The 24,930-nt window shown below is 46.5% G+C and overlaps 1 protein-coding gene across 3 annotated transcripts in view; it reads right to left on the bottom strand.

The window, feature by feature from the left end:
- The window catches only part of large1 (LARGE xylosyl- and glucuronyltransferase 1), an 86,815-nt gene that overhangs the window by 13,230 nt on the left and 48,655 nt on the right, over positions 1 to 24,930 (bottom strand). For all 3 annotated transcript variants that reach the window (XM_072673230.1, XM_072673231.1, XM_072673232.1), the window contains 5 exons: positions 14,461 to 14,565; positions 11,839 to 11,951; positions 8,200 to 8,325; positions 6,647 to 6,802; positions 3,056 to 3,219 (listed from right to left, as the gene is read on the bottom strand). In XM_072673230.1, coding sequence (XP_072529331.1) covers positions 3,056 to 3,219; positions 6,647 to 6,802; positions 8,200 to 8,325; positions 11,839 to 11,951; positions 14,461 to 14,565 — 664 coding nt within the window. The remainder of the gene's footprint in view (positions 1 to 3,055; positions 3,220 to 6,646; positions 6,803 to 8,199; positions 8,326 to 11,838; positions 11,952 to 14,460; positions 14,566 to 24,930) is intronic.

Here is a 24,930-nt window from a genome sequence, read left to right as displayed (position 1 = left end):
AGGACTTCCAAACTTTTTCCAGGACTTTTCTGAGACAATTTTCACGTATGACAACATGCATGCAAAGCCTGATATGAAAAGCACTGCATGTACTATTCAACACCTAGAACTACACTATATGTCCAAATGTTTGTGGACACCCCTTCTAATGAACAAATGAAAAGTTACACCCATTGCTGACAGATTGGCCCCATGCTGCCTAATGCCAGGCGTGGGCTAGAGGGGTATATATATATATATATATAAAGCCCCCCAGTATTGAGCTGTGGAGCGGTGGAAGAACTGTGTTCTCTGGAATGATGGATGGTGGAGCTCCATCCAGTACTTTTGAGATGATTTTGGAGTTGAGGTGATGATTTTGGATGATGGGTGGGGTGGGGTGGTGATCATCCAACATCCTGACCTCACTAACACTCTTGTCCCTGAATGCAATCAAATCCTCACAGCAAAATCTAGTGGAAAGCCTTCTTCTCTGGACAGTAGAGACAGTTACTCCAACAAAAGCCAATCAGCTCTTTTTAATAGCCTTGATTTCAGAAGAAACTGTGAATAAGCAGGTGTCCCAATACTTTTGTCCATTTAGTGCATATGCAAATATGTTCTGTAAAGTTCTGTAAGTCTAAATGTCTGACCACATATCACTGCTGTCCAATGAAAAACCTGTATCTCAATTTTCTCCATGGTTTGGACCCTGTAGCTGCTTCTGTACACTGTGCACGTGATTCTGGATGTATGGACCAATAGAAATGCTCTAAATTACCTGGAATAATCTGTTATTTTACATGGAACAGTTTGGCCTTCTGTAGTCATCAAGTCATAATTTTGGAGATACAGGTTTTTCATTGGACAGAGAAGCTCTGCGATGTAATTGGCCCAATAGCTCAACTTTTCCAGGATTTCCAATTTTCACATTTTCCAGGAGCTGAACCTGGATCCTGGTAATGGTATTATTCCAATTTTCTGAGCGTGAAGGATCTTATGTTTGGGGAAAAATAGCACACAGCTAATAGCATCAACACAACTGCGTACAAAGATCCGACAAACTGGACGTGTCCAGCTCCCGTTTCAGCAGCAAGCAGAAAGACTCTGATGTGTGGAGGGTTGAAATCAGCATCATATCAGGAGAGTTCACAGCCACATCCATTCAGCCGTAGCCTGCACTAAATGAGGTAAATCAGCTCTTCCCTGGGCTATGATTGAAACACCAAAGACCTTGTTTACCGAGGGCAAACAACACACACACACACACACACACACACACACACACACACACACACACACACAAACACACACTGAGTGTTTCGCACACACTGGCTGTGTTGAATTACTCAGCTCTGCTCGCTGCTCAGCCTGCCCCTAACCGTGAAACCATCAGAATGAGCAATCAGGAATTACAGGTCTCTGCCAAACACAGAAGGTGCCGTTTATTGTCCCACATTCACCCCCTCATTTGAAGCATGTAGCAGGGGGAGCATGGAGCAAAGGTCCTTGGTGGTTATCATTCGTCTTCCTTCGTGTTTTACATGTCAGAATCAACAATGAGGATGAAATCGGCCACGAGCAGGACGTCTAAACGAAGCAGCTGTGATTGGAGATGATGACAGCGGCCTTGTCGTTTCTAGACGGAGCGCAGAAGGTTAACAGATGAACTCGAGCACACGTTTGTTTTAGTGAGCGCTTTCTTCAATTTAGAGCTCTACTGGATTTGTTTACTCTGCTAGCCCACGCTTCCCTTACTAGCTCACTGCAGTGCATGACTGGCTGGTTGCTCTAATGAGGCTGTGAAGAAGCTCCAGCCTGTGTAAAAAGATTCAGCCGGAGTTCTCAGTAGGATTAGAAGGACTGAACATGCTAATGAATGCATTTATCTACTTTTATTTAGCCAAGTTGCACCCATTGCTGACACAGATTGGCCCCACGCTGCCTAATGCCAGGCGTGGGCTAGAGAGGTATATATATAAAGCCCCCCAGCATTGAGCTGTGGACGAACTGTGTTCTCCGGAATGATGGCGCAATTAAATCTTCACAGCAATGCTGCTCCACAATCTGGTAGAAAGCCTTTTTCTTCTTCTTCTCTGGACAGTAGAGACAGTTACTCCAACAAAAGCAGATCAGCTCTTTTTAACAGCCCTGATTTCAGAAGAAACTGTGAATAAGCATGTGTCCCAATACTTCTGTCCATATAGTGTATATGCAAATCTGTTCTGTAAGTTCTATAAATCCAAATATCGCACAAACCTGCACTAAATGAGGTAAATCAGCTCTTCCCCGGGCTAAGATTGAAACACCAAAGATTTGTTTACCGCAGTAAAGTGATGAAGCTCCAGCCTGTGTAAAATGATTCAGCCGGAGTTCTCAGTAGGATTAGAGGGACTGAACGTGCACCAGAAAAGCTCTATGCTTCTCCTGAAATTATGAGAATATCTAGTTTTAGCTTCTTATTTAGTTTTTAATGGGACGCTCTTCTCTTTCTGTTAAGTCATCAGGACAGACTGGCAGGCGAACACTGGCTGACGATGTTGGATCAGATATCAGGACTGACTCTGAACCGATTCGGAATGACTGATTCAGTCCTGTGACGAATCCAGCCTGTGACACACTGTGGGGTGGGAGAGAATCTGGGTATGTTGAGCATCATAGCCTACTCATGCTCGTGTTATACGAAAAGCTAGAATTCGATAAATAGAGCTCAGTACTTCCTGTAAAGAATCAGGATCAATACTGGCCACTGCTCAAGATTAGGGGTGTAATGGTAGGGCTGCACACAACGTATCGCTTGGCTGCATTCGCCGCAGAGCTCCATGCAGCAGTAAACGGCACGCTGTTAGCCTTTGGTCCATGTTGGAGAGACTCTCAGACATGTCTACTGCCCTCCTGTTGCCTGTGCTGAAGCCCCATAAAGAATTGTAGGGTAAACGGTGCAGGCGGACGTTCGATAGCGCTACTGTTCGGAGCGTGACGTGACGACCAGGTAACTATGGCGACAGTCTATAGTGGGAAAAAGCCTCCTGTGAGCTGTTTGGGGAACCTAAAAGGAAGATGGTGAAAATCTCACCTGTCCATAGAGAGCTGGGCCACCAGGGTGACGTCGGTCTGGTCGGCGCTGGGCTGGTACTCATAGTGCAGGAAGTAGAGGTGTGTGCGGTGAACGGTAAAGCGCTCTCGCCGGAACTCGTAACACGGGTCGTCCTCATCCAGCTCCAGCAGAGTCTTCTGGAGCTGAGAAAACATCAGAGAAGATCATCAGTGAGACGAGCTACAAGTAATTACCGCATGTTGTAATTGTGATCATTGATACTTTACTGTAAACAGCTGTTTGTACAATCTGGAGTCTTGTGATCTGGTCTTCACCACCACTGAATAAAACCAGTCAAGCTTCAACTTCGTTCTTTCCACACAGTCAGATTCCTGCTCATGTGCCTCAGTCGGGATCATTGAGGTCACTTCAGCGCCACAAAGAACAAGACCAATAAATCAAGACACAACAGAGGGAGGACGTGATGCTCCAGATTTGAACACTTTACTCTTCTCACAGCCCTCAGTAACCGCTCTTCTATATGACCACTACATCCCATCAGCCATGACTTAGTACCATGGACAGCGGCACACTCATCATATAATATCAGGCAGCAGGTGAGCAGTGATCAGGCCTTGACGGTGATGTTGGTGTTAAAGTAGGAGAAATGGACAAGCGTAAGAATCTGAGACTGTGACGTTCTAGACAGTGACTGGGTCATCAGAACATCACCACCAAAACATCAGGCATCAGGTCTGGTCGGGGTGTTCCTACCAAAAGTGCTCCAAAAAAGGACAACCAGTGGACCAGAGACAGAGTGATGGGCACCTAAGGCCTCACCTCAACTTCCCGGACTTATGAAAGGATCTGCTGCTAACGTTAGTTAGTCTTGGTGACACAGATACCACAGCAGGAGGCCTTCAGAGGTCTTGAGAAGTCAGATCTGTTGTGGCGCCATAAGTGGGACTTACTTTTTATGGCTGATTAGTGCATCTCCTGGGGCAGCCGTGGCCTAAAGATTTAAGAAGTAGCTGTGGCTTGGGACCAGTAGTTTCGGTTTGATCCCCGGGACCGGCAGGAATTTCCCCTCCCTCCGCAAGTCAGCCCTGACAGCTGACTTGCCATTGAGCAAGACACCTAACCCCAAATTGTCCATTGGTCCGGGTGTGTGTTCACAGTCAGGTCATGGGTGGATTAAATGCAGAGGTGGCGCAGAGGCGCTGCTGCAGGGAATTATGAATTGTTTTAAGAAAGGCATTAACACTCTCTCTCTCTCTCTCTCACACACACACACACACAGTATAGGTGTCACCATCAGTAACGTTTAAAAATTACATATGAAACAAATGAATGAATCCCTCACCCGCTGTAAGGCACCGAGCGGCTTTAATCTATTTGTGGCTGAAACATGCAGAGCTGAAGAAAGCTGGGCCAGCTAATTCCTGAGTGACTTCATTAGCCCAAGCATTCCATTAATGTGATTTAAATAGCTTCTCAAACTCAGCAAAATCGAGCGAACAGCATGTTTCTAGAGTTAGGAAGGACCCATTAAATTGATTAGTGCGACAAAAGCCGTGCCAGAATCATCCCCGAAAACGTCAAGCTCGGAACGATTTGATTAATTAAGGAACTGGGAGACGTACGGGTAATACGGAGCGCCGTGGCAAACCCCTGTATTCTGGCCAGGCTGGTGGGAACGTCACGTGTGTTTGTTTTGTTTTTTTGATCCACACTCTAGAGAGTGTGCAGCGTACAGTAAACCCATGTACATGAACGGGAGTGAGGGGCAGGTAGCTGTGGAGCGAAGCAGATTAAGATTAGGATCCGTCGGCAGTGACGGCAGCGCACTGTAAACAGCCAGCGATGCTGACGTCCCCTCCGCAGGGATGCGGCCCATATCGCACTCCTCTAATCCTTCCACACACACACACTCTCACACACTCTCTCTCTCTCGCTCGCTCAACATGCCTTACAAAAAAAGTGTCTCATTATAAAGACCACCTGCTGTTCTTGCTATGAGGGGAGAGAACGGCCCAGAACGAGCGCACATGCACGCGCACACACACACGCACACATACACACACACACAGTCACATGAAAGACCCATCTGTGTCCCTCACCCACAGAGGCATCTGTCATTTCACAGCACGGAGAGAGAGAGAGAGGGTGAGTGTGTGTGTGTGTGTGTGTATGTGTGAGAGAGAGAGCAGGGCACTTTGTCATCTTGCTTTTCACTAGATCCTATGGATCCGTTTAACCTCAGCCACGCGGCTTTTGTTTTTTTGGACTGAACAGCTCCACTGGTGCTGGCGTGAGTTATGTGCATGCGGGCTGAGAGGTGAAAGGGATGGAGGACTTCATTCTCCGTGGTGTTCATTCTGTCTGCACGTTACATCCGTCTCAACCTGACGGGCCCGGTGCTATTCAGGGTTGCACATCATTTCTCAAATATGGCCAAATCTTCCAGGCCAGGCTCCCACCTTTAACAGACTTTAAATGCATTTAGATATATTTTAAAAGGTGACGTGTGTGTGTGTGTGTGTGTGTGTGCATACACAACCATATCAGAGTATTATGACCACCCCTTGTTTGGAATGAACTCTCGGTTCGGTGCACATAGAAATTGGCGAGCACACCAGTCAGATGTAGCAGAGCAAAATGACCATCATGGGCCAAGGACGGACTTGACAAGGTCCAAAAAATGGGCATGATAATAGGGTACTGGGTGAAGGGTGGTATAATCGCAGAACTACTGCCTAATTGAGTGCCAACAGTCCCAACAGCATAACACTGAAGCCACAGGTGAATGATGACTCCAGCGACTAGTACAGAGTAATAGATGCACCACTGTAGAGCCGTTACCCTCTATAACACTTTCCATCGTCTAATACGCTCAGTCCATGCCACAGCGTCTCGCTAGTGTCATCCGAGATATATTGAATATGTGTGTGTGTGTGTGTGTGTGTGTGTGTGTGTGCAAGAACACACAGCTTGTCTAGTTCCTGTATAGAAGTACTACCAGTAGAATAGGACTCTCTATTGGCACCATATGCTGCCTAATGCCAGGCATAGGCTAGAGGGGTATATATAAAGCCCCCCAGCATTGAGAAGCTGTGGAGCAGTGGAAGAACTGTGTTCTCTGGAATGATGAATGGTGGAGCTCCTTCCAGTACTTTTGGGATGAGTTAGGGAGTCATCCAGCATCCTGACCTCACTAGCGCTCTTGTCGCTGAATGCAATCAATTCCTCACAGCAATGCTCCTCCAATCCTGCAAAATCTAGTAGAAAGCCTTCTTTGATGGACAGTAGTGACAGTTACTCCAACAAAAGCAGGATGAACGCTTTTTAAGGTGTCCCAATACTTCTGTCCATATAGTTGCTGTATACTGAGCAGTGCAATTTGGAAGGTGGCTATTTTAGAGTAACAGTCAGTTGACCCCCCCCCCCCCAAATCTGGCTGGACCTGCCATTGGCCCTCAAATGTTCCTTTACAACTCCATCACTGACTGTACCTGTGCATGTGGGGTGAATTGGCCTGATCTGGCTGACCGTGTGATTGGACATTTAGACATTTCAGACATGCCATCACTGCCAGTGTTACCCACCAGTTTTATACGTCAGTGTACTCACGTTTTCACTGTTGTGGTCAGTCTCGCTCGGACAGCCAAAGAGCTCCCTCCTCAGCAGATTTCCATCGTACTCCAGGAAGGTCAGGTAAAGGTTCCTGAAGAACTCCACGTGCTTGTTCTTCACCCGCAGCTTCTTAGGAGAGTTCCAGTGGATCACCTGTCCGGTCAGACGGAGAGGCACATTGAGAGAATAATAGCTGTGTTTATAAAAAAAATTGCTTGTGAGCCAGAGAGCCAGACAGACAGCGAAAAGGGGGCCAGTCAACCGTGCCGTCATGTGGCGATGAGGCGCATCAGCTTTTGGGTTTGGGACCCAGGTGTGTATGGGCAAGAAGGTCAGCGTTCGAGCCAGTGTAGTTAAAGAGAACAGCAGATGCAGTTGGGGAGGAGCAGGGGGCACCAGGCAGCCGTTCCACTACTGTCAGTCAGCCATTCGCAGAGAACGCACAACACACACACTTACACACTGTCTGACAGCAGATGGTCACAGCCAGCAGGAAGGGAATCGTACATGCACTATCACAGATTTGCCTCCTCTCTTCTCTTATCTGCCCCGTCCTCATCTAATCAGCTATACAAGTGGACGAGGTCCACAGCGGTGGTCCACACAGTACTGGAATAGAGCAGTCCTCGTTTGGCAGGCAAATGGCTTATTATAATTAACTGATATGAAGCCAGATTTATCACACACAGGCATATTTACAAGTTAAGATCAAACAGCGTCACGGAAACGCATCCCCTCATTCATAAACGAGGATTACTGGCTTACCCGGTTCCTTACTGGCAACCACGTTTAAAATGCTGTCACACGATGAGCATTCCCCTGCAGGACTGCACTGAGGAGCTACTCACCGAAACCCACTGTACTGGGCTGAGAGATGGACTCCTGAGAGGGATATCCGGTTAGTGGTGTTAAGAGGTCTTTACTCTGCTTTCCTCCACGAGGCGGAGTTGGTATGAGTCCCACCCATACCCCCCCAAACACTGGCTTTGATGGGTTTCTACAGCCGTTGAATGAGGTCCATACTGCCATCTAGCGGTTTAACGAGGAACTGCAGTGTGCACGGACTTCGCCAACTACATGAATCATATGATCTGTCCAGCTCTCAGGATCGGCTACATTATCAGGCGCTCGTCACTCTCATATTTAATGTGAAAATCAGGCTGACCGGTCCTCCCAGCTGTAGTCAAGACTGTGATGTAACAGTTTTGGGGTTTAGCAATTGGCCCGTTTTAAGCCTCCTTATTTTGAGTTCTGCTGGATTTAATTTTTTTTCTTTTGAAGAAGCAACAACAGTGTTTGAGGTTCATGGTTTGTCACTTTTATGTACTGAACAACTATGCCAGGATGCTGGCATCCACTGGCACAGTCAAGGTATCTGGCTACTTCATTATTTTTGCTAAATTACGTTTTTATAACATAAATAACTGGCTACATTTTTAAAGCTGCCCACCAAAGAGATCACCAACATTTTGGTCGCGAACACCAGAATCTCTGTAAAGACCACTGTAAATATAAGAGTCTCAGAACAAGCCCCACCCCAACCTCCTCACCTTAAGGTCAGACACATCTTTGTAGCACTTCTCGGAGCGGGTGTGGTCGGACAGCTGGACGTTCCAGAAGCAGGGCAGCTGGTGTACCAGGAAGGGGTTCTGTTTGATCACAGCGTTGAAGATATCCTGCGAAGCACAACAGCAGAGTTCACATTCTGTTACATCAGATACAAACAGATTCTTGGGCTCGGACAGGCGCCTCCTCACAACCCTCAGAAAGACCCGAGAATCAGCCCACTCCGTCAAATCTGTTAAAAATACAGGAATTTCCACCAGATTTCACCATGATATTAATATTGCACTAATATTGGCATATTATACAGCCATTATTGAGCAGATACAGTGTATCTCTGGCAGAATGACATTGCGTGTCCAGTCATGCGACTATTGCGTATTTGCCCACTGCGAGAACTAAGCTGAAACGGTATATTGTGCACACAGTAAAACACTGAGTGGTTGGTGTAGCTCAGTGAGCTGTGCATCTACATTTACAGTATTTGACTGACAGTCCTTATTTGGCTGACTTATCCAGAGCTATTACAGGTGTGGGAGTACGAGTACAGGCTCATTTCTACTCCCAATATGTAGAAAAATGAAGACGTCCTTTTTAAATGATGTAGCCGTCACTGCCCACATACTTCTATGACTCTTTTACGTTGGCGCGGATATTCAGCAATACATCCACTAGAGGGCAGTTCAGAGTCAAGAGTTTCTGACAACAACAAACATGGCCACACACTAAACTCGAAGATCAATGTTCATTTATTTAGCATCCATTTAAACTGTTTCAACAAGGTTCGGTTAGAACCCTTGAGAAATGGAGCCGTCAGTGCCGGGTCAGATTCAAAACCTTGACGCTGGCCTACAAAGCCAAGACTGGACCAGCAGCCCCTCCGTACTTGATGGCGATGGTCAAAAGCTGATTTGTACCAAGAGCCCTTCCAGCTTCAAGTACGGCTCGGCTCGACCCGCCATCCTTTAAGATCCACTGAAGACGAGCGTCCAGACTTTTTACTGTCCTGCACCGAAGTGGTGGAACGAGCTTCCCCTGGGTGTCCGAACAGCAGAGTCCAACGCTCGCTGTCCTCAAACCCAGACTGAAGACCCTCCTCTTCTGAGAGTACTCAGGCGAAGAGAAGAGTACTATGGTCTCCATATTGACTTGTGTTTAGTACAGTCTAAACTTAGAGTATCTCTGAATTATTAGTCTATTCTAACTAGCTGAGGTTTTTCTTGAGTAAACAGCAAAGCACTTTTGGAAGTCGCTCTGGAGAAGAGCATCTGCTAAATGCCTTAAGTCAGATCAGAGCGCACGGAGGAATCAGCACCGGAGTCCGCTGAGCTGATTTTGACCAGGGAAGTGAAGTTTCCATTTAAACCGTTTCAACAAGGTTCAGTTAGAACCCTTGAAAAACTGTGCCATCAGCGCCGGGTCACAGCAGTCAGTGCCGGGTCAGATTCAAAACCCTGACTCTGGCCTACAAAGCCAAGAACGGATCAGTCCCTCCGTACTTGATAGCGATGGTCAAAAGCCGATCTGCACCAAGAGCCCTTCCAGCTTCAAGCACGGCTCGGCTCGACCTGCCATCCTTTAAGATCCATGGAAGACGAGCGTCCAGACTGTTTTCTGTCCTGCACCGAAGTGGTGGAATAAACTTCTCCTGGGTGTCTGAACAGCAGAGTCACAGTTTACAGGAGGGTTAAAAAGCCATTATCGGTCATCGTATGAAGAATTCTGCATCGGAGAACATAAGGGACATCAAAAGGCCCTCGGGTGAACACGGACACTCGTTCAGCAGCGCGGCGTCCTGCGAGACAGGCAGATCAAAGAGCTGATAAACTCCGGTGAGTAACTCAATGAGCCAAATGTGGAAATGAAGCAAGCAGATGATCTGTTCCAATCAGCACAGTCATAACAGACTCGCCGGTACCTTTCTCAGCAAGCCACAACCCCAAACCCCTGCGTTCATCTGCTTGCTTCACAGGGGCTCTTTACATCATCATCATCATCATGTCTTTATGCAACACACTCAATGTACTCGTCCAGTCCCTGTAGAGAAGTACTGCCAATAGAATAGGACTCTCTGGAGCAGATCAACCTCATGAACCTGTTGGCACCATGCTGCTGCCTAATGCCAGACGTGGGCTAGAAGAGGGATATATAAAGCCCCCCAGTAGCATTGAGCTGTGGAGCAGTGGAAGAACTGTGTTCTCTGGACTGACTGATGGTGCGCCATCCAATACACTAGAGGGTAGAGAGACATAATCCTCATAGATAGCCCTCAGAACATGCAGGAGGCAGTGGTTTCTCAGTGGCGGCTCAGAGCTCCGGGCTATTGATGACAGGGTTGTGGGTTCGATACCCGGGCTCGGCAAGCTGCCACCGTTGGGCCCTTGAGCAAGGCCCTTCATCCTCGCTCTGCTCCCTGAGCGCTGGAGTTGGCTGCCCACCACTCTGGGTGTTTGTGTGTGTCTGTTCACTAACACAGATCAAAGGGTCAAATGCGAAGGACACATTTCGCTGTACAGTGACGAATATGTGCACCTTTACTTTTACATGCCAGGGCGAGCGGCAATGGAGGAGAAGAGACGTCTCAGAGATGGAGATTCTGTTCAAAACAATGGCTGTGAAGATTCAAACGAAGCTGCTTACAGAGAAGAGCTTCAGAGAGAGAGAGGAAGCGAATGAGGGAGGGAGGGAGAGAGAGCGAGAGCAGAGGCCTTTGAGGATGAGATGAAAGATCTGACCCTGAGCGTTTGGTAAATAGAGGCAAAACCAAGCGCTCGAGGCTGTAGAAGCTCAGGCTCTGGTTTTGCAGGGGAAAGTTTGGGCTGCAGTAAAACAGACTGCGGAACTGTTCGGTCCGGCAGCCGGCTCGCAGTGGTAAGCAGATATACATCTGTGGTGGGTCAGGTCTCCTGCTGGCTCACGCCCAAGTTTTTACTATTAATTTACTATTGTTTAAAAAGTGCTTTAAATTGTTAAACTGTTGTCGTGTAAATTTTATTTCAGTGTTTTTGCCCTAATTAATTCGCCAATTACTCAATCCGTACATATTCGTGAAGTTCTGATTTACGAAGCTATTCAGGAAACACTCTCAGAACTGACCTGGAATTTTTCTCCCGTCCTTCATCAGTTTACTCTTTAATCGCTAAGACTAAACATTTTTCGGGAAGAGAAGACACGCCCCTTCTTAATACAGCTTTGAAAACTTCATTACGGATCATTTCAACATTTCCGTGCTCCTGGGCTCCCCCTAAAGTTCGGAGGTGTAATTCTTGTTTTGAGCCACCACTGAAGGACACGCTGTTCACATGCATTTCTGGACAAGCTGAGAGATACAGAACTGTAAAAAATACTAGTGACCCGTATGAAGAGCTTTGGAGATGTTTGGTCCTCCTTTGTGCCATCACAACAGATTATCTGAGGTATTTAGGGCTCACGGATGCTCATGGAAGTCACATCCCACAGCTTACAGGACGTCTGAAGGTGTCCAGATATCACAGACACTTTGTCCAGACACTTTCAGAGGTCTTGTGGAGCAAAATTAGGCATGATGACCAGCTTCATATGGCAAACAATGGCTCTACACAAGGATGTGCGTGTGTGTTTGTGAGTGTGTGTGTGTGTTTACAAACCTGATCTGCTAGTGATGTAGACAGCATGCTCATCAGCTCTCTCTCTGCTGTCAGTCTCCACATCTGCTCCCACCTGAGCTTCCTCAAACGATCCAACAGCAGGAGAATCACACCTGTAACCCCCCCACCACACACACACACACACACACACACACACACACACACAAAGACACAGTAGGAGAGAGCCATTAAGCATTATTAAGATGAGGCAGGCAGATGCCCTTTCACTAATCATGACCTTGATAATACCATTTTCCACACAGCTTAGAGCGAACGTGCCATCGCCCAGCTGTCAGCCTCACAGTTAGGGGAAAAACCCACATTAAGAGCGCGGCCATGTGGTGATGAGTGTCTGATTACTTTAAGCAGAATGGATGTATTAGGGAACGCGGGGTGACAGTGGATTGAATAATGTGACAGCAGAGTAATGAGAGCTGTGGCATTTCCCTGGTGTAGCAGCGCTGTAGTGGCGCTGGACTGACTGAATCGTGGCATCTACTCGTGGTTAACTGACCGTAGCTGCATGCTGGATATGGACAGATGAAGAACCCTTGAACTAAGCAGGGAGATGGAGTTTAAGAGAGTAGAGGAAGATCTCCACTAAACAGCCCGAGAGCCCGAGACCCCCCCCCCCCCTAACAATGACCGCTTAGACCACCCGGGTATCAACCCCACAACCCTGTGATCAATACCACAGCACTGACCTGTGATTGGGCAACTGCTTATGAAGATGTTGGTAGGTGGTTGCTATGGGGTTGTTAAGTGGTCGCTATTGTATTCCAGGTAATGTTGCTATGGAAGCTGCAGGTAAGGTCTATTAGGTTGGTTCTATGTAGTGGCTGGGTGGTTGTAGAACAGAGATGGTTGGTAGGAGTGGGGTGTGGCTGATTAGTTGGTATGCCAAGTCTGTTGTGAGGTGGTTGCTGTGCTATATAAAGACGTTGCTCTGGTGTCACAGGTGGTTGCTAAGATGTTGCTAGGGGTTTGCTTTGACATTCCACCTGGTTGAAAGGGTGTACCACTAGTATCATGAAAATACACCAATTTTCTTTTTTTGCCACAACATTCCTCCATTCATTCCTGTGGGACCAAATTGAACAGTAAATTATTTGCGAAGCGGAATCAGTACCATGGATCATATACATGTAGATATAGAGACACCAGTCCTGATCAGACAGAACATTCCGGAGCTGGAATGATTGTGTTATCATGTAAAATGTGTAAGGAGTGGAAACAAAATAAAACATTTGAAACTTAAAATCTGGACGAAAAAATTGGATAAAAATGTTTGCTATGAGGAAAAGTACCATGGATCAAAAAGCTGCACAAACACGCCATTCTTGATAAGGCCGGCGGGCGGGGGTGGTTATAAATAAGTATATAAGTAAATAAAAATCTGTGGATCAAAACACTGTATACAAACACACCATTCCTGATCAGACCAAACATATAGTTGGACTTTAGTTGGGGGGGGAGGTCTGGATTAAAAATATGGATGGTATGTCGGAGTTGGAATAATGATCCTATCTCAGAAAAAAACATAACGAGTTTGCAAATAGCAACCACTGATCATCAGTTACCCACATGAGCACCCTCTTAAAATTGGTATCGTCCACAAACTTTTCCTATCGATCCAGATCTAAACCATCCACACATGACTGCATCAGGAGGCTGCATCGATCAGAACTTTCTAAAAACCCTGAAATAAACAAAAAAACGAGTTTCAGGAGTTTCCTCTGCAGGAAAGGGCTTAACAAATTCGCCCATTTCACACCTGACTGTGTTCCATCAGCCGCTCGAGCTGCAGAACAACCACCGTTGCGGTCAGAACTCCACTGAAGCCTCCAACAATATCAAAACTGGTGAAACCAGAAAACAGTTCCTGGACTCTTGTCTGCGGCTTCCAGTCGTGTTCCTATGGAATAACCGATGTAGTGAAATATTTACAGCGCTTGTCTGAGAGCTTCTGCTGCAGAAACTTGTGGGTTGGATTCCCAGGCTCAGCGAGCTGCCACTGTTGGGCCCTTGAGCAAGGCCCTCTACCCTCTCTGCTCCCCGGGCGCTGGAGTTGGCTGCCCACCGCTCTGGGTGTGTGTGTACTCACTGCCCCTTCACTAGTTTGTGTGTGTGGTACAGTGACAAATACATGCACCTTTACCTTTACTGTTTATGTCTAATGAAAAACCTGTATCTCCATTTTTCCATGGTTTGAACCCTGTAGCTGCTTCTGTACACTGTGTAAATAATTCTGAATGAATGGACCAATAGAAATGCTTATTTTATACTGACATCCATTCAAAGCGGAGGTCACCATTTTGGAGATGCAAGTTTTCATCGGACAGGGACGATATACATCCTTTTGCCAACGTTTAAGTGACCTTTGTCATGGTCATTTTCAAGACAAAAACTCAACCATGCAAACGCTGGTTTGCAGCTGCTGTAAGTCGGTCCACACATTTTCTTTGATGCTCAGGTCAGGTGACCTTTCCAAATTTCATTCTGAGCCTCCTCAGGTTGTCGATGGTGGATTCTGAGGTACGTTTATGATCATCATTCTGTTAAAGAAGCCAGATTTCGATGTTTTTCGATGTGAGGGCGGCCGTCACTAATGGACTCACTCACCTGTGTTGAAGCCTCTGCCTAGAGCAGGCCACGGCCGGTGGTTCTTCCACAGGTTTCCCAAATACCAATCACTCTGATTCTCCACCAGCCCCAGCACCTGCTGACCTGAGAGAGAGAGAGAGAGAGAGAGAGAGAGAGATATTGAATGATTGATTGATTGATTATGATTGTAATTATTACACTGAGCCCATTAATTCTTGACAAATTTAACACCCCGCAAGATCCGGTCACTGGTTCACCAGTCGCACTTTTGGTAGGTACTGACCACTGCATACCAGAAAAACGCCTGACGTTGTGGAGATGTTCTGATGACCCAGTCATTGTCTAGAACCTCACAGTTTGGTTCTTTTTATTAAAGTGTCTCAGATTCTTACGCTGGTCCATTTCTCCTGCTTTAACACCAACATCACCATGAAGACCTGATCACTGTTCACCTGCTGCCTCATATGTGGATCCACCCCTTGACAGATGAAGATAATCCCACCGTAGATGAAGATCATCAAGTGTCATATAAAGTCTATCTCTTTGACAGATGCTGTAACCAGATCATCAGTGTTATGGCTGATCATGCGTTTCCTGCCCCCTAGTGGATTATCCGTGCACTGCTTGCACCAGAAAAATACATACAGATTACATCAATTCTAAGCTTGAAGTAAAACAACTCTGGCAACTCAGAAAGACTATGAAGGGTTAAACAGTTTTGTTGTGTGTGACTGTTAAAAAAAAAACTTGCTGTTGAGGTATCAAATATGATACAAAATAAACACTGGTGGGCAGTGGTGGCTCAGCGGTTAGAGCGCCGGGATATCGATAACAGGGTTGTGGGTTCGATTCCCGGGCTCGGCAAGCTGCCACTGTTGGGCCCTTGAGCAAGGCCCTTTACCCTCTCTGCTCCCCGGGCGCTGGAGTTGGCTGCCCACCGCTCTGGGTGTGTGTGTGTGTACTCACTGCCCCTAACACGCGTGTGTGTGTGCGTGTGTGTGTGTGTGTTCACTACCAGATGGGTTAAATGCAGAGGACACATTTCGCTGTACAGTGACAAATACGTGCACCTTTATCCTTTAAAAGTCAGAAGGTCAAATAAACGCTTCAGTTCAAAAGTTTTAGAATTAACTGGTAATTATTTAATGGTTCAGGCTTTAAAATATTACACTTTCTTGCTCCTGGGCTAGAAAATGCTACATAATGCTGATTGAAACAGGATAAAGAAGACAATTCTTAAGGTTCTGCTCGTGACACCGACACCTTTTTCTACAGAAGGTCAGACCTCATATCCCTTCCGCTGAGGCTGGTGCTCAGACGACCCTCCGGTGCGTCCGATCTGCTCATCGGCAACGAAAAACACTACGCCATGAAAAACAGCCTGAAGACCCACTGCGATCACAGAGCAGCAGAGGCACACAGGTGCACGGGGAGGTAAATTCAACGGAGATGAATCTCTTAAGTATGGTGTTTTTCCGACATGGACCAAGCAGGTGAGACGGTTGGTGACTTAGCAGGAAATGAGAGCATGGAGGAGCACCTGGCTGTGGGGCTGTGATGGTGGAGAGCAATAACACAGGACTGGGGTGAGAGTGAGGGAGCGATCAGCTGGGGGAAATTGAGAAGTAATTGTGCTGAAAGGGACAGGAGAACAGTAATTGTCAGCAGTTGGAGAAAAAGGCCCTGAGTGTGTGTGAGAGAGAGTGTGTGTGTGTGTGTGTGTGTGTGTGTTCATCCTTCAGAGTGGCAGCACCACAGTGCAGGTTTAATGAAGGCTGTGAGCCAGATTAATGAGTGTATCTGAGCAGCAGATTCATGTAAACAAAACACACACACACACACACACACACACACACACACTCACTCGGCGCAGCCCAGCGTGACCACTGGAGAGGGACAAGGAAACAACAAGAGTCTCCTTACGATGCTTTCGGCTTTATTAGGACTGACTACTGTACGCCACCGCGACTTCCACTGATCACCATCGGACCCAACCGCTCCGGTTCCATCATGCAGATTATCCACAGATCCAAGGCTACAGTACATCATCAGCACTCGCAGTGAACTCACAGACTCCGCAGACTCGCTACAGACCTCAGAGGACGTGGTGTCATGTTGCAGTTAAGCCACTAGCAGCTGAATTCTGGGTCGTAGCCTCGGTTTTCTATTTGAAAAATGAGTGGCCACGGACGTCTACACCCCCAGATGCAGGACGAGGGCCACCTGCATCATGAAGGACCTCACTCACCCAGCTCACTCACTTTTTGTCCCGCTGTTTGAGGACACTAGGACACTTTACCCACACTTGACACTTGATTAAGCTACTGCTTTTAATTCAGTCATGCTGCTACACTCATCTCAGACTGGGATCAGATTCCTGCTGCTTTTTTAATTTCTCTGCTTTTCCACTTTTCCTATTTATGTCTACCCCTCTTATATTCTAGATTCTTTATTATTATTATTTTTTGATTTATTTAATAATTGCTCTTTGGGTGTAACTGGGAGCTTGAGTTCTCAATTTTGTGATGCAAATGACAATAAAAAGTCTCTCTGAATCTCTTCTCTTTGTATCTACTCTTTGAAACAAAATGCTGCAGCTTGGGTCCTTACTAAAACTGGAAAATTTTGTCACTGTCACAGAAAAACCTGGTATCTCAGCTTTACACACACACACACACAAAAAGTAACTTTCAATCGAAAGTTAATGTAAAAATATTTGATCCCAAGTCATTTTGGAGCATTTCTATTTGTCCATTCATTATTAAATTCTCATACGAAATAAAGAATAATGTAAAAAATAAATAAATAAATAAATAACTAAATAAATAAATAAAAACTGCAACAATTGAGATCTTCTCCAGTTTTATCAGCCATGCACTGAATATACTGAATATACAATTCTCTAACTGACGTATACAGCCCTGAGAACCTGTGAAACCTCATTTGCTGTTACGAATCATCATGACGACTTAGTTTACAGGTTGCTGCTTCATCTATTTCCCAGAATTCAGAGAGAATCAGCAGGAGGAAGAGCCTTTTCTTAGACCCCCCCCCCCTGCCAAAACAAAAAAAAAAAATGGAATAACCTTCTAGATACTTCTAGAATTCCGACACTGTCCCGATCAAGACCTTCAAATCTTGACGTTAAGTGAAGTGAAAAGTCACTTGTTTAGTTTAGCTTTTGGTCATGAATGCTCTCCTTTAGATAAAGGTTGCAGGTCCAGGGGTTCATGGACACAGGGAAATGCGGTGCTGTCATCCTGCCGCTTGCGTACGATCACTCAGGTTTGGCGTCAGTGTTTCAGGGTGCTTCCATGTCTGTGCTACCTTCTGGCTCTCTCTTTTTAGTTGGGCTGTTCGAGTCAGCCCTGTGGGTAATGTTCACATTCTCTGTTCTCCATAACCCCAAACAGAACCAATTCCATCTCAATCAGAACATTGGGACCTGAAGACCCAGTACAACACTGCTATCTAGTGGTCGGGGTTCAAACAACACTGAATGAACCACCGTCTGACAATCTTTCTAACCTCATTAAATATCAACGCTCTGTTTGAGAATTGATACAGTATTGCAAAACATATTATTATGATACTTTGACAGGCGATATTTTCTTGCACCCCTACTGGATGAAATCGAACGGCTTTGGATCTTCAGCAAGGTGCAGCAAGGGCAGTTTTTGGACAAAAACAGCTTACGTCCTTATTTGACCACTTTGCTGACCACTCCTCAGACTCCACACCTCCAAGGCCGCTTTCACAGTTTCAAAGAGAGGCAAGAGGGATGATGAAAATGCGGGTGGGAGAAGAACAGCAGTAAGAGTATCAGAACGAGAAGAAATCAATAATCACTCTACAAAACAAAAGCGTAATAGTTCACCAATGGACCCCGAGTGCATTCATATCCACGTCCGTCGGCACAAAGAACAGCGTTTATCGCCTCGCAACGACACCGTCTGCCGCTCAATACAACACTTACAGCCTGGACCCAATCAGCTGAGCCCAGATAAGAGGGCACTTGCTGTCGTCGCCACTTTTAAGCAAACTTTTGATGAATTCTATTAATCCTTAACAAAGCTGCTCTCATTATCAGCTGGACACGCTGGAGATCTGTTCACGCTCTGATGCCGCTGAAGACGGGGTTAAAGGCATCTCCTCACACGTGGACGTAATTAAAAGTGGGAAGAGATCGCAACCGGCTTTTCTGCACGTTATTTGCTGCTGCACACAAACCATCAGCAGCAAGGTCATTACAAACACACCCTTGTTTTCCCTCAGAGTTCCCATGTGTTCTCCCGTAGGGATGCACCGATCTGATATTAGGATCGGGTATCGGTCCCGACATTAATTACATTTACATTTATGGCATTTAGCTGATGCTCTTATCCAGAGCGACTTACAAGGTTACACGTATTACAGAGGTGGGCCAATGTAGTGTTAGGAGTCTTGCCCAAGGACTCTTATTGGTGTAGCGCAGCATAGTCACCCAGACCGGGAATCGAACCCCAGTCTCCCACATGGTGTGGTAGCTCAATGGCAGGTAGTGGTGTTATCTGTTGCGCCACACCAACTAATAAAATTAGCTGGATCGGGTATCAGATAATTTAGCCGATCCATGGAAACGATCCTTTCACTTTAATTTGTTGGTGTGAGACCATATATTACATAAAGTATCAGACTGGTATCGGTATCGACCGATATGCACAGTTTATGTATCGGTATCGGAACTCAAAAAGCTGGATCGGTGCATCCCTAGTGTCCCGCTCTATTTAACGAGATGACCTGGATCCAGGATTGGCTGGATCGCCTGTGCAATATGCCAATGCCACTGGCAACAGAACAACCCTGAAACACAAGAGATCCACCCACCTGCTTCACAGTTGGCACATGCCTCCAACACTAGGAGGGTAAAGACTAGCACACGTCTCCTCCATCACATGTCGGCAAATGCCATCTTTTCTGTTCCGATTCAGACACAGATACATGAACTTAGCGTGTGGGCCGATACCCGATACCGATCCGATACCATTGCTGAAATAAACCCTCCAGGGTTGGATCTGAGGAACACTACTGTAGAAGCTTAGCCTTCTTATAGCCTTCCTCTGCCTTGTGCCATAGCTGGCTAGTTTCTTCAGATCTTGGGCCAGTCAGGAGGAGCCCATGTCAGTCAGAGCATTTCTAAAGGCTTGGAAAGTCCAGCTAAACTGAAATAAAAGAAATCCTGCTGCTGATATTGAGCTGTAGTGTTCCCCGGTTGTTGATTTGCAGGAGCCTGTTTAAGCTTTGCTGTTACTCTTCATTATCTCTCTCTCTCTCTCTCTCTCTCTCTTTTTTTTAACACACCAATAACGCCACTTCTTTTATCTTTCTCCGTTTAGAAGGAGAACACTAACAATGCTTAGCTTGATCAATTTCCTTGCTCCCTCCTGGATGAATGGGAATTCAGTGCTGATATTAATGACTTGTGTCTCCATTCTGGCTGAGCTCCATTCAATATGTTCATTCACACTGAACAGAACTGCAGCCGCTTTGTGCTCCAGTATAATGAAGGTGTTTGGATATCATAACACAAATCTAGCGCCCCCCACCCCCAATCCCACTCCCCCACCGCTGCATCTTCACCTCTGACTGAACTGACATTCAGATGCAATTTGTGAATGCCTGTGTATGAGAGAGAGAGAGAACGAGAGAGAGAGAGAGAGAGAGAGGGAGCCATTCTAACCTTTTCTTAAAAATAGGCCTGCCATGATCATGCAATTATAGCGGTGCACTGAAACTCCAGTGACTCTAAAGCGGTGTATGCTTTTTAATGAGGTTAATCTCACTCTTGGGTGTACTCAATATATATGTTTCAAATACACCAACCAGCCAGAACATTAGTACCACTGATAATGCTGCCAGCTGAAGAGAAAACCTTGATTATCTTCATCTACAGTGGCTGAATCGGTCTACAGGTGGGATCTCGCTCTCTCTCTCTCTATATCGGTCTATCTATCTATATATACACACACACACAGCTTTAGAGTCACTGGAATTTGAGAGAACTGTCTGTCTGTCACACACACACACATATATATATGGAAGCGAGTAAACAGTCAGTTCTTGAAGGTGATGAATGGTCAAGCGTAAGAATCTGAGCCACCTTGACAACCCGACTGTGATGTTCTAGACGACAGGGTCAGAACATCTCCTAAACATCAGGCATCAGGTCTTGTGGAGTGTTTGCAGTATGGTCCAAGAAAAGACAATCTTAGGTAAAGGTGCACGTATTTGTCACTGTACAGCGAAATGTGTCCTCCGCATTTAACCCATCTGTGGTAGTGAACACACACACACACACACACACACACACACACACACACACACACACACACACACACACACACACAGAGCGGTGGGCAGCCAACTCCAGCGCCCGGGGAGCAGAGAGGGTAAAGGGCCTTGCTCAAGGGCCCAACAGTGGCAGCTTGCAGAGCCCGGGAATCCAACCCACGACCCTGTTATCGATATCCCGGCGCTTTAACTGCTGAGCCACCACTGCCCCTAAACTTAATGTGTGCAATAACTGTCCATATTTATTACCATAAATAACCAATTTGCCACTTTACTATATTCAGATAATTTATATTTATATACATATAAAAAAATTCTGTGTTTTAAATGTTTTATTTTATAGAGTGTTTATTCTTACATGAACGGTTGCAACTGTTACACCTGCAATTTCCCTCCAGGGATCAATAAAGCCCACCTCTCAACTTACAGGACTTATTAAAGGATCTGCTGCTAACGTTAGTTAGTCCTGGGGCCACAGATACCACAGCAGGACACCTTCACAAGACTCAAATGTCTCGAATGGTCAGATCTGTTTTGGCAGCACAAGAGGGACCTACTCAATATATAACAGGCAGGTGGTGCTAATGTTATGGCGTATATAACTTCATTGTAAACTGATGTTCAAATTATGGGTAAAGCTGGTGTTGGCAGCCCTCACCAATCCCAAGACTGCTGTGGTTCTCTGCACCCACCCAGTTTCAGCAAAGCTTCCCTACTACCCTAAATGTCCCCCACTGTTTCACACTGCTCAGCCAGAAGAGCACAGCGAGCGAAAGCTAACCTGGCACGCTTTACGGAGCAGTCAAGCTAGCTCATTTGTCAGTCTGTCCGTCTGTTATCCGTTCATTTGTCCAAACGACCCAAGCCAGCATTCTGGGAGAAAGACGGAGACCGTTCTGATCAGTATTTTAGAGAGGGTGTAATCACATTTCAGTACTGCTCAAATGTCCTATATATTTACCACTCCATTAAATCTTTTACATCTATGAATGATTTGAAACCCATAATGCCCCATTGTCCCAGACAGATGGGAGGTCCCAGGGCAGCACTGGAGAGCGCTGGGAAGAGCCGGGGAGATCTGAGGCCTGCCACCCACGTGTTCACTGGCACAGCACGTAGATGTCCAGCGAGGCACTCGGGCAAGACGCTCTCCCAGTCATGGCTCAAGCTTGTATCTATATATCCATATCTCTGTCTGTCTGTATGTCTATCTGTCTGTCTGTATGTCTGTCTATCTATATGTATGTCGGTCTCTCTATCTGTGTCTGTATGTCTGTCTCTCTGTATGTCTGTATGTCTGTCTCTCTGTATGTCTGTCTCTCTGTCTCTCTGTATGTCTGTCCGTCTCTCTGTATGTCTGTCCGTATGTGTCTGTCCGTCTATCCGCCTGCCTGTCCGTCTATCCGCCTGCCTGTCCGTCTATCCGCCTGCCTGTCCGTCTATCCGCCTGCCTGTCTGTCTGTATCTATCTGTCTGTCTGTCTGTATCTATCTGTCCGTCTGTCTGTATCTGTCTGTCCGTCTGTCTGTATCTGTCTGTCCGTCTGTATCTATCTGTCCGTCTGTATCTATCTGTCCGTCTGTATCTATCTGTCCGTCTGTCTGTCTGTCTGTATGTCGGTCTGTCCGTCCGTCCGTCCGGTAATTCGGTTCCAGATATCAGAACCTCAGTTATCAGATATCAGAACCACAGTTCTCTGTCTGAAGGCTGGTGTGCGTTGCCATGGTAACATAATCTAAACTTTGCTGGCCAGCGATAGAGAGCCATCCATCACAGGCATTCATTTGAATATTAGGACCACGCCCATCGTTTTCAGAGAGGTGCGAGGAGAGCATTTTGGTGATTTTGGAGAAGTGTTTTTATCAGGTTTCTGCTTCGTGTTTTCTACTGAAACTTTGCTGACTGCTTCACTGAACACCCAAGTTTAGTATTCTACAAAAAAATTAAATAAAAAAATACATAAATAAATAAATAAATAAAATCTGTCATTCAAACTGTGTCCCAGGCGCTTTAAAAAAATCAGTCAGCTCAGGGGAACTGTCAAGAATCTGCATGGGTGGAGAGGTTGGTGCGCCGCTCTACTGTGCAGCATTGCTTCATCATCTTTGAGCTCATCACGAAACTCAACATTTAAATGATACTGTCTAGAGAAGCCGATGAGTTCTGGAAACATGAGGACTGTGGATGTGGATTGACAAAGGAACAGAACCTTGGCAAAGGTACGTAAGCCGCATTTCATGAAAAGAACACCTTGCCAACTGTGAAGCATTTGACTGTTGAGCATTTGTGCAGCCAGTGACATTGGCAACACCGCACGGATGGAGGGAAGAACGGATTCCACAAAATAGCAGCAAATCCTGGATGCAAACGTCCAGACGTCAAACCACCAGCTCAAAAGCTGAAAGGAGGACTGGTTCTGCGGCAGCGCAACGATCCAAAACACACCTCTAACATCTGACGCGTGCAATCAAACACGCTGTGAAACCCCGAATCAAGAAAAACACCACAACCGAGGTCCATGGATCCATATCTTGCGCAAGCCTGAGCAGAGACCATCCTGTACCGACAGGCCTTCCCCAAAGAGGCCGAGCACATTCAGATGGGAGCGGAGTTTAGATGGGAGATCATTACTGAACTGATCCCTCAGAGCTTCCTCTGATGTTGATCGTGTGGTTCGCCTCGGCTCTATGACTGATATACAGTGTTTGAGGAATTGTTCCCAGTGATCCCCCCCAGCCTCCGAGCGTCTCTCCAGCCTCCTGTCAACACAAACACGCTCTTATATTATTGATCTGTTTGCCAGAGACGTGTCCCGAAGCATTCAGAATACAGCTGTGCTCTCAATACACACCTGTTCTGAGTCTCAGCTCGTCTCGCGAGAGACTTCATCGTTCACACACTCGCACGTTTCACAGAACGCCGGTGGGGTCGATGGCCCCGAGGATTAAACCTCAAAGTGCTGCTTCAGTACCTGAAGTACTGACCAACCCCGTTCCTTTGACCCCTTAGCAAGTAAGGCCCCACCAGGGGGTGGACCAGCTCGGCTGGCTAACCAGTAGCAAGATAGCTAATATGGTCGAGGGGGTGGTCCAGCTCAGCTGTTTAACCAGTAGCATGATAGCTAATACGGTTGAGGGGGTGGTCCAGCTCAGCTGGCTAACCAGTAGTATGATAGCTAATATGGTCAAGGGGGTGGTCCAGCTCGGCTGGCTAACCAGTAGCATGATAGCTAATACGGTCGAGGGGGTGGTCCAGCTCAGCTGGCTAACCAGTAGCACGATAGCTAATACGGTTCGAGGGGGTGGTCCAGCTCGGCTGGCTAACCAGTAGTATGATAGCTAATATGGTCAAGGGGGTGGTCCAGCTCAGCTGGCTAACCAGTAGTATGATAGCTAACAGTTGAGAAACCATTGATGATGATCTTCTACAGCGGCAGAATCTGTCAGGGGTGGATCTACATACAGGCAGCGAGTGATCAGTCAGGTCTTGAAGGTGATGATGGTGTTAAAAGCGTAAGAATCTGAGACACTTTGACAAGAAGAACCAAACTGTGATGTTCTAGATAGACGACTGGGTCATCAGAACATCTCCACCAAAACATCAGGCATCAGGTCTTGTAGGGTGTTCCTGGTATGCAGTACCGGTCAGTACCTACCAAAAGTGCTCCAAGGAAGGACAACCAGTGAACCAGTGAACCAGTGACAGGGTCATGGGCACTTAAGGCTCATTGATGCTCATGGAGGCCCCGCCCACCTCACAGCTTACAGGACTTATTAAAGGATCTGCTGCTAATGTTAGTTAGTCTCGGTGCCACAGATACCACAGCAGAACACCTTCAGAGGTCTTGGAGTCCTCAAATGCCTCAACAGGTCAGATCTGCTGTGGTGGCACAAAGGGGGGCTACTCAATATTAGGCAGGTGGTGTTAATGTTATGGCTGATTGGTGTATGGCTCAAAATGCTGTATCTATCAAAGTGTATCTACATACAGCTAAAGGCTTCACTGACTGCTGGTGTATTTCACTGGGAGAGAGAGTGTTCAGTGTGATGCTCGCTCTACCATTTAGGAAGGTTTTATTGAAACCAGCCTTTTCTGCTGGTATCAGGCCAGAACCGAAGCCGGGTACTGAATTGGTACTGAAGTTTTACTAGTAAGAAA

This window comes from Salminus brasiliensis, chromosome 2 (assembly GCF_030463535.1).
Source record: "Salminus brasiliensis chromosome 2, fSalBra1.hap2, whole genome shotgun sequence".
In the NCBI taxonomy this organism is placed as follows: Eukaryota; Metazoa; Chordata; class Actinopteri; order Characiformes; family Bryconidae; genus Salminus; species Salminus brasiliensis.
Note: the sequence above shows the minus strand (reverse complement) of the source record. Positions and strands in the feature narration are given on the sequence as shown.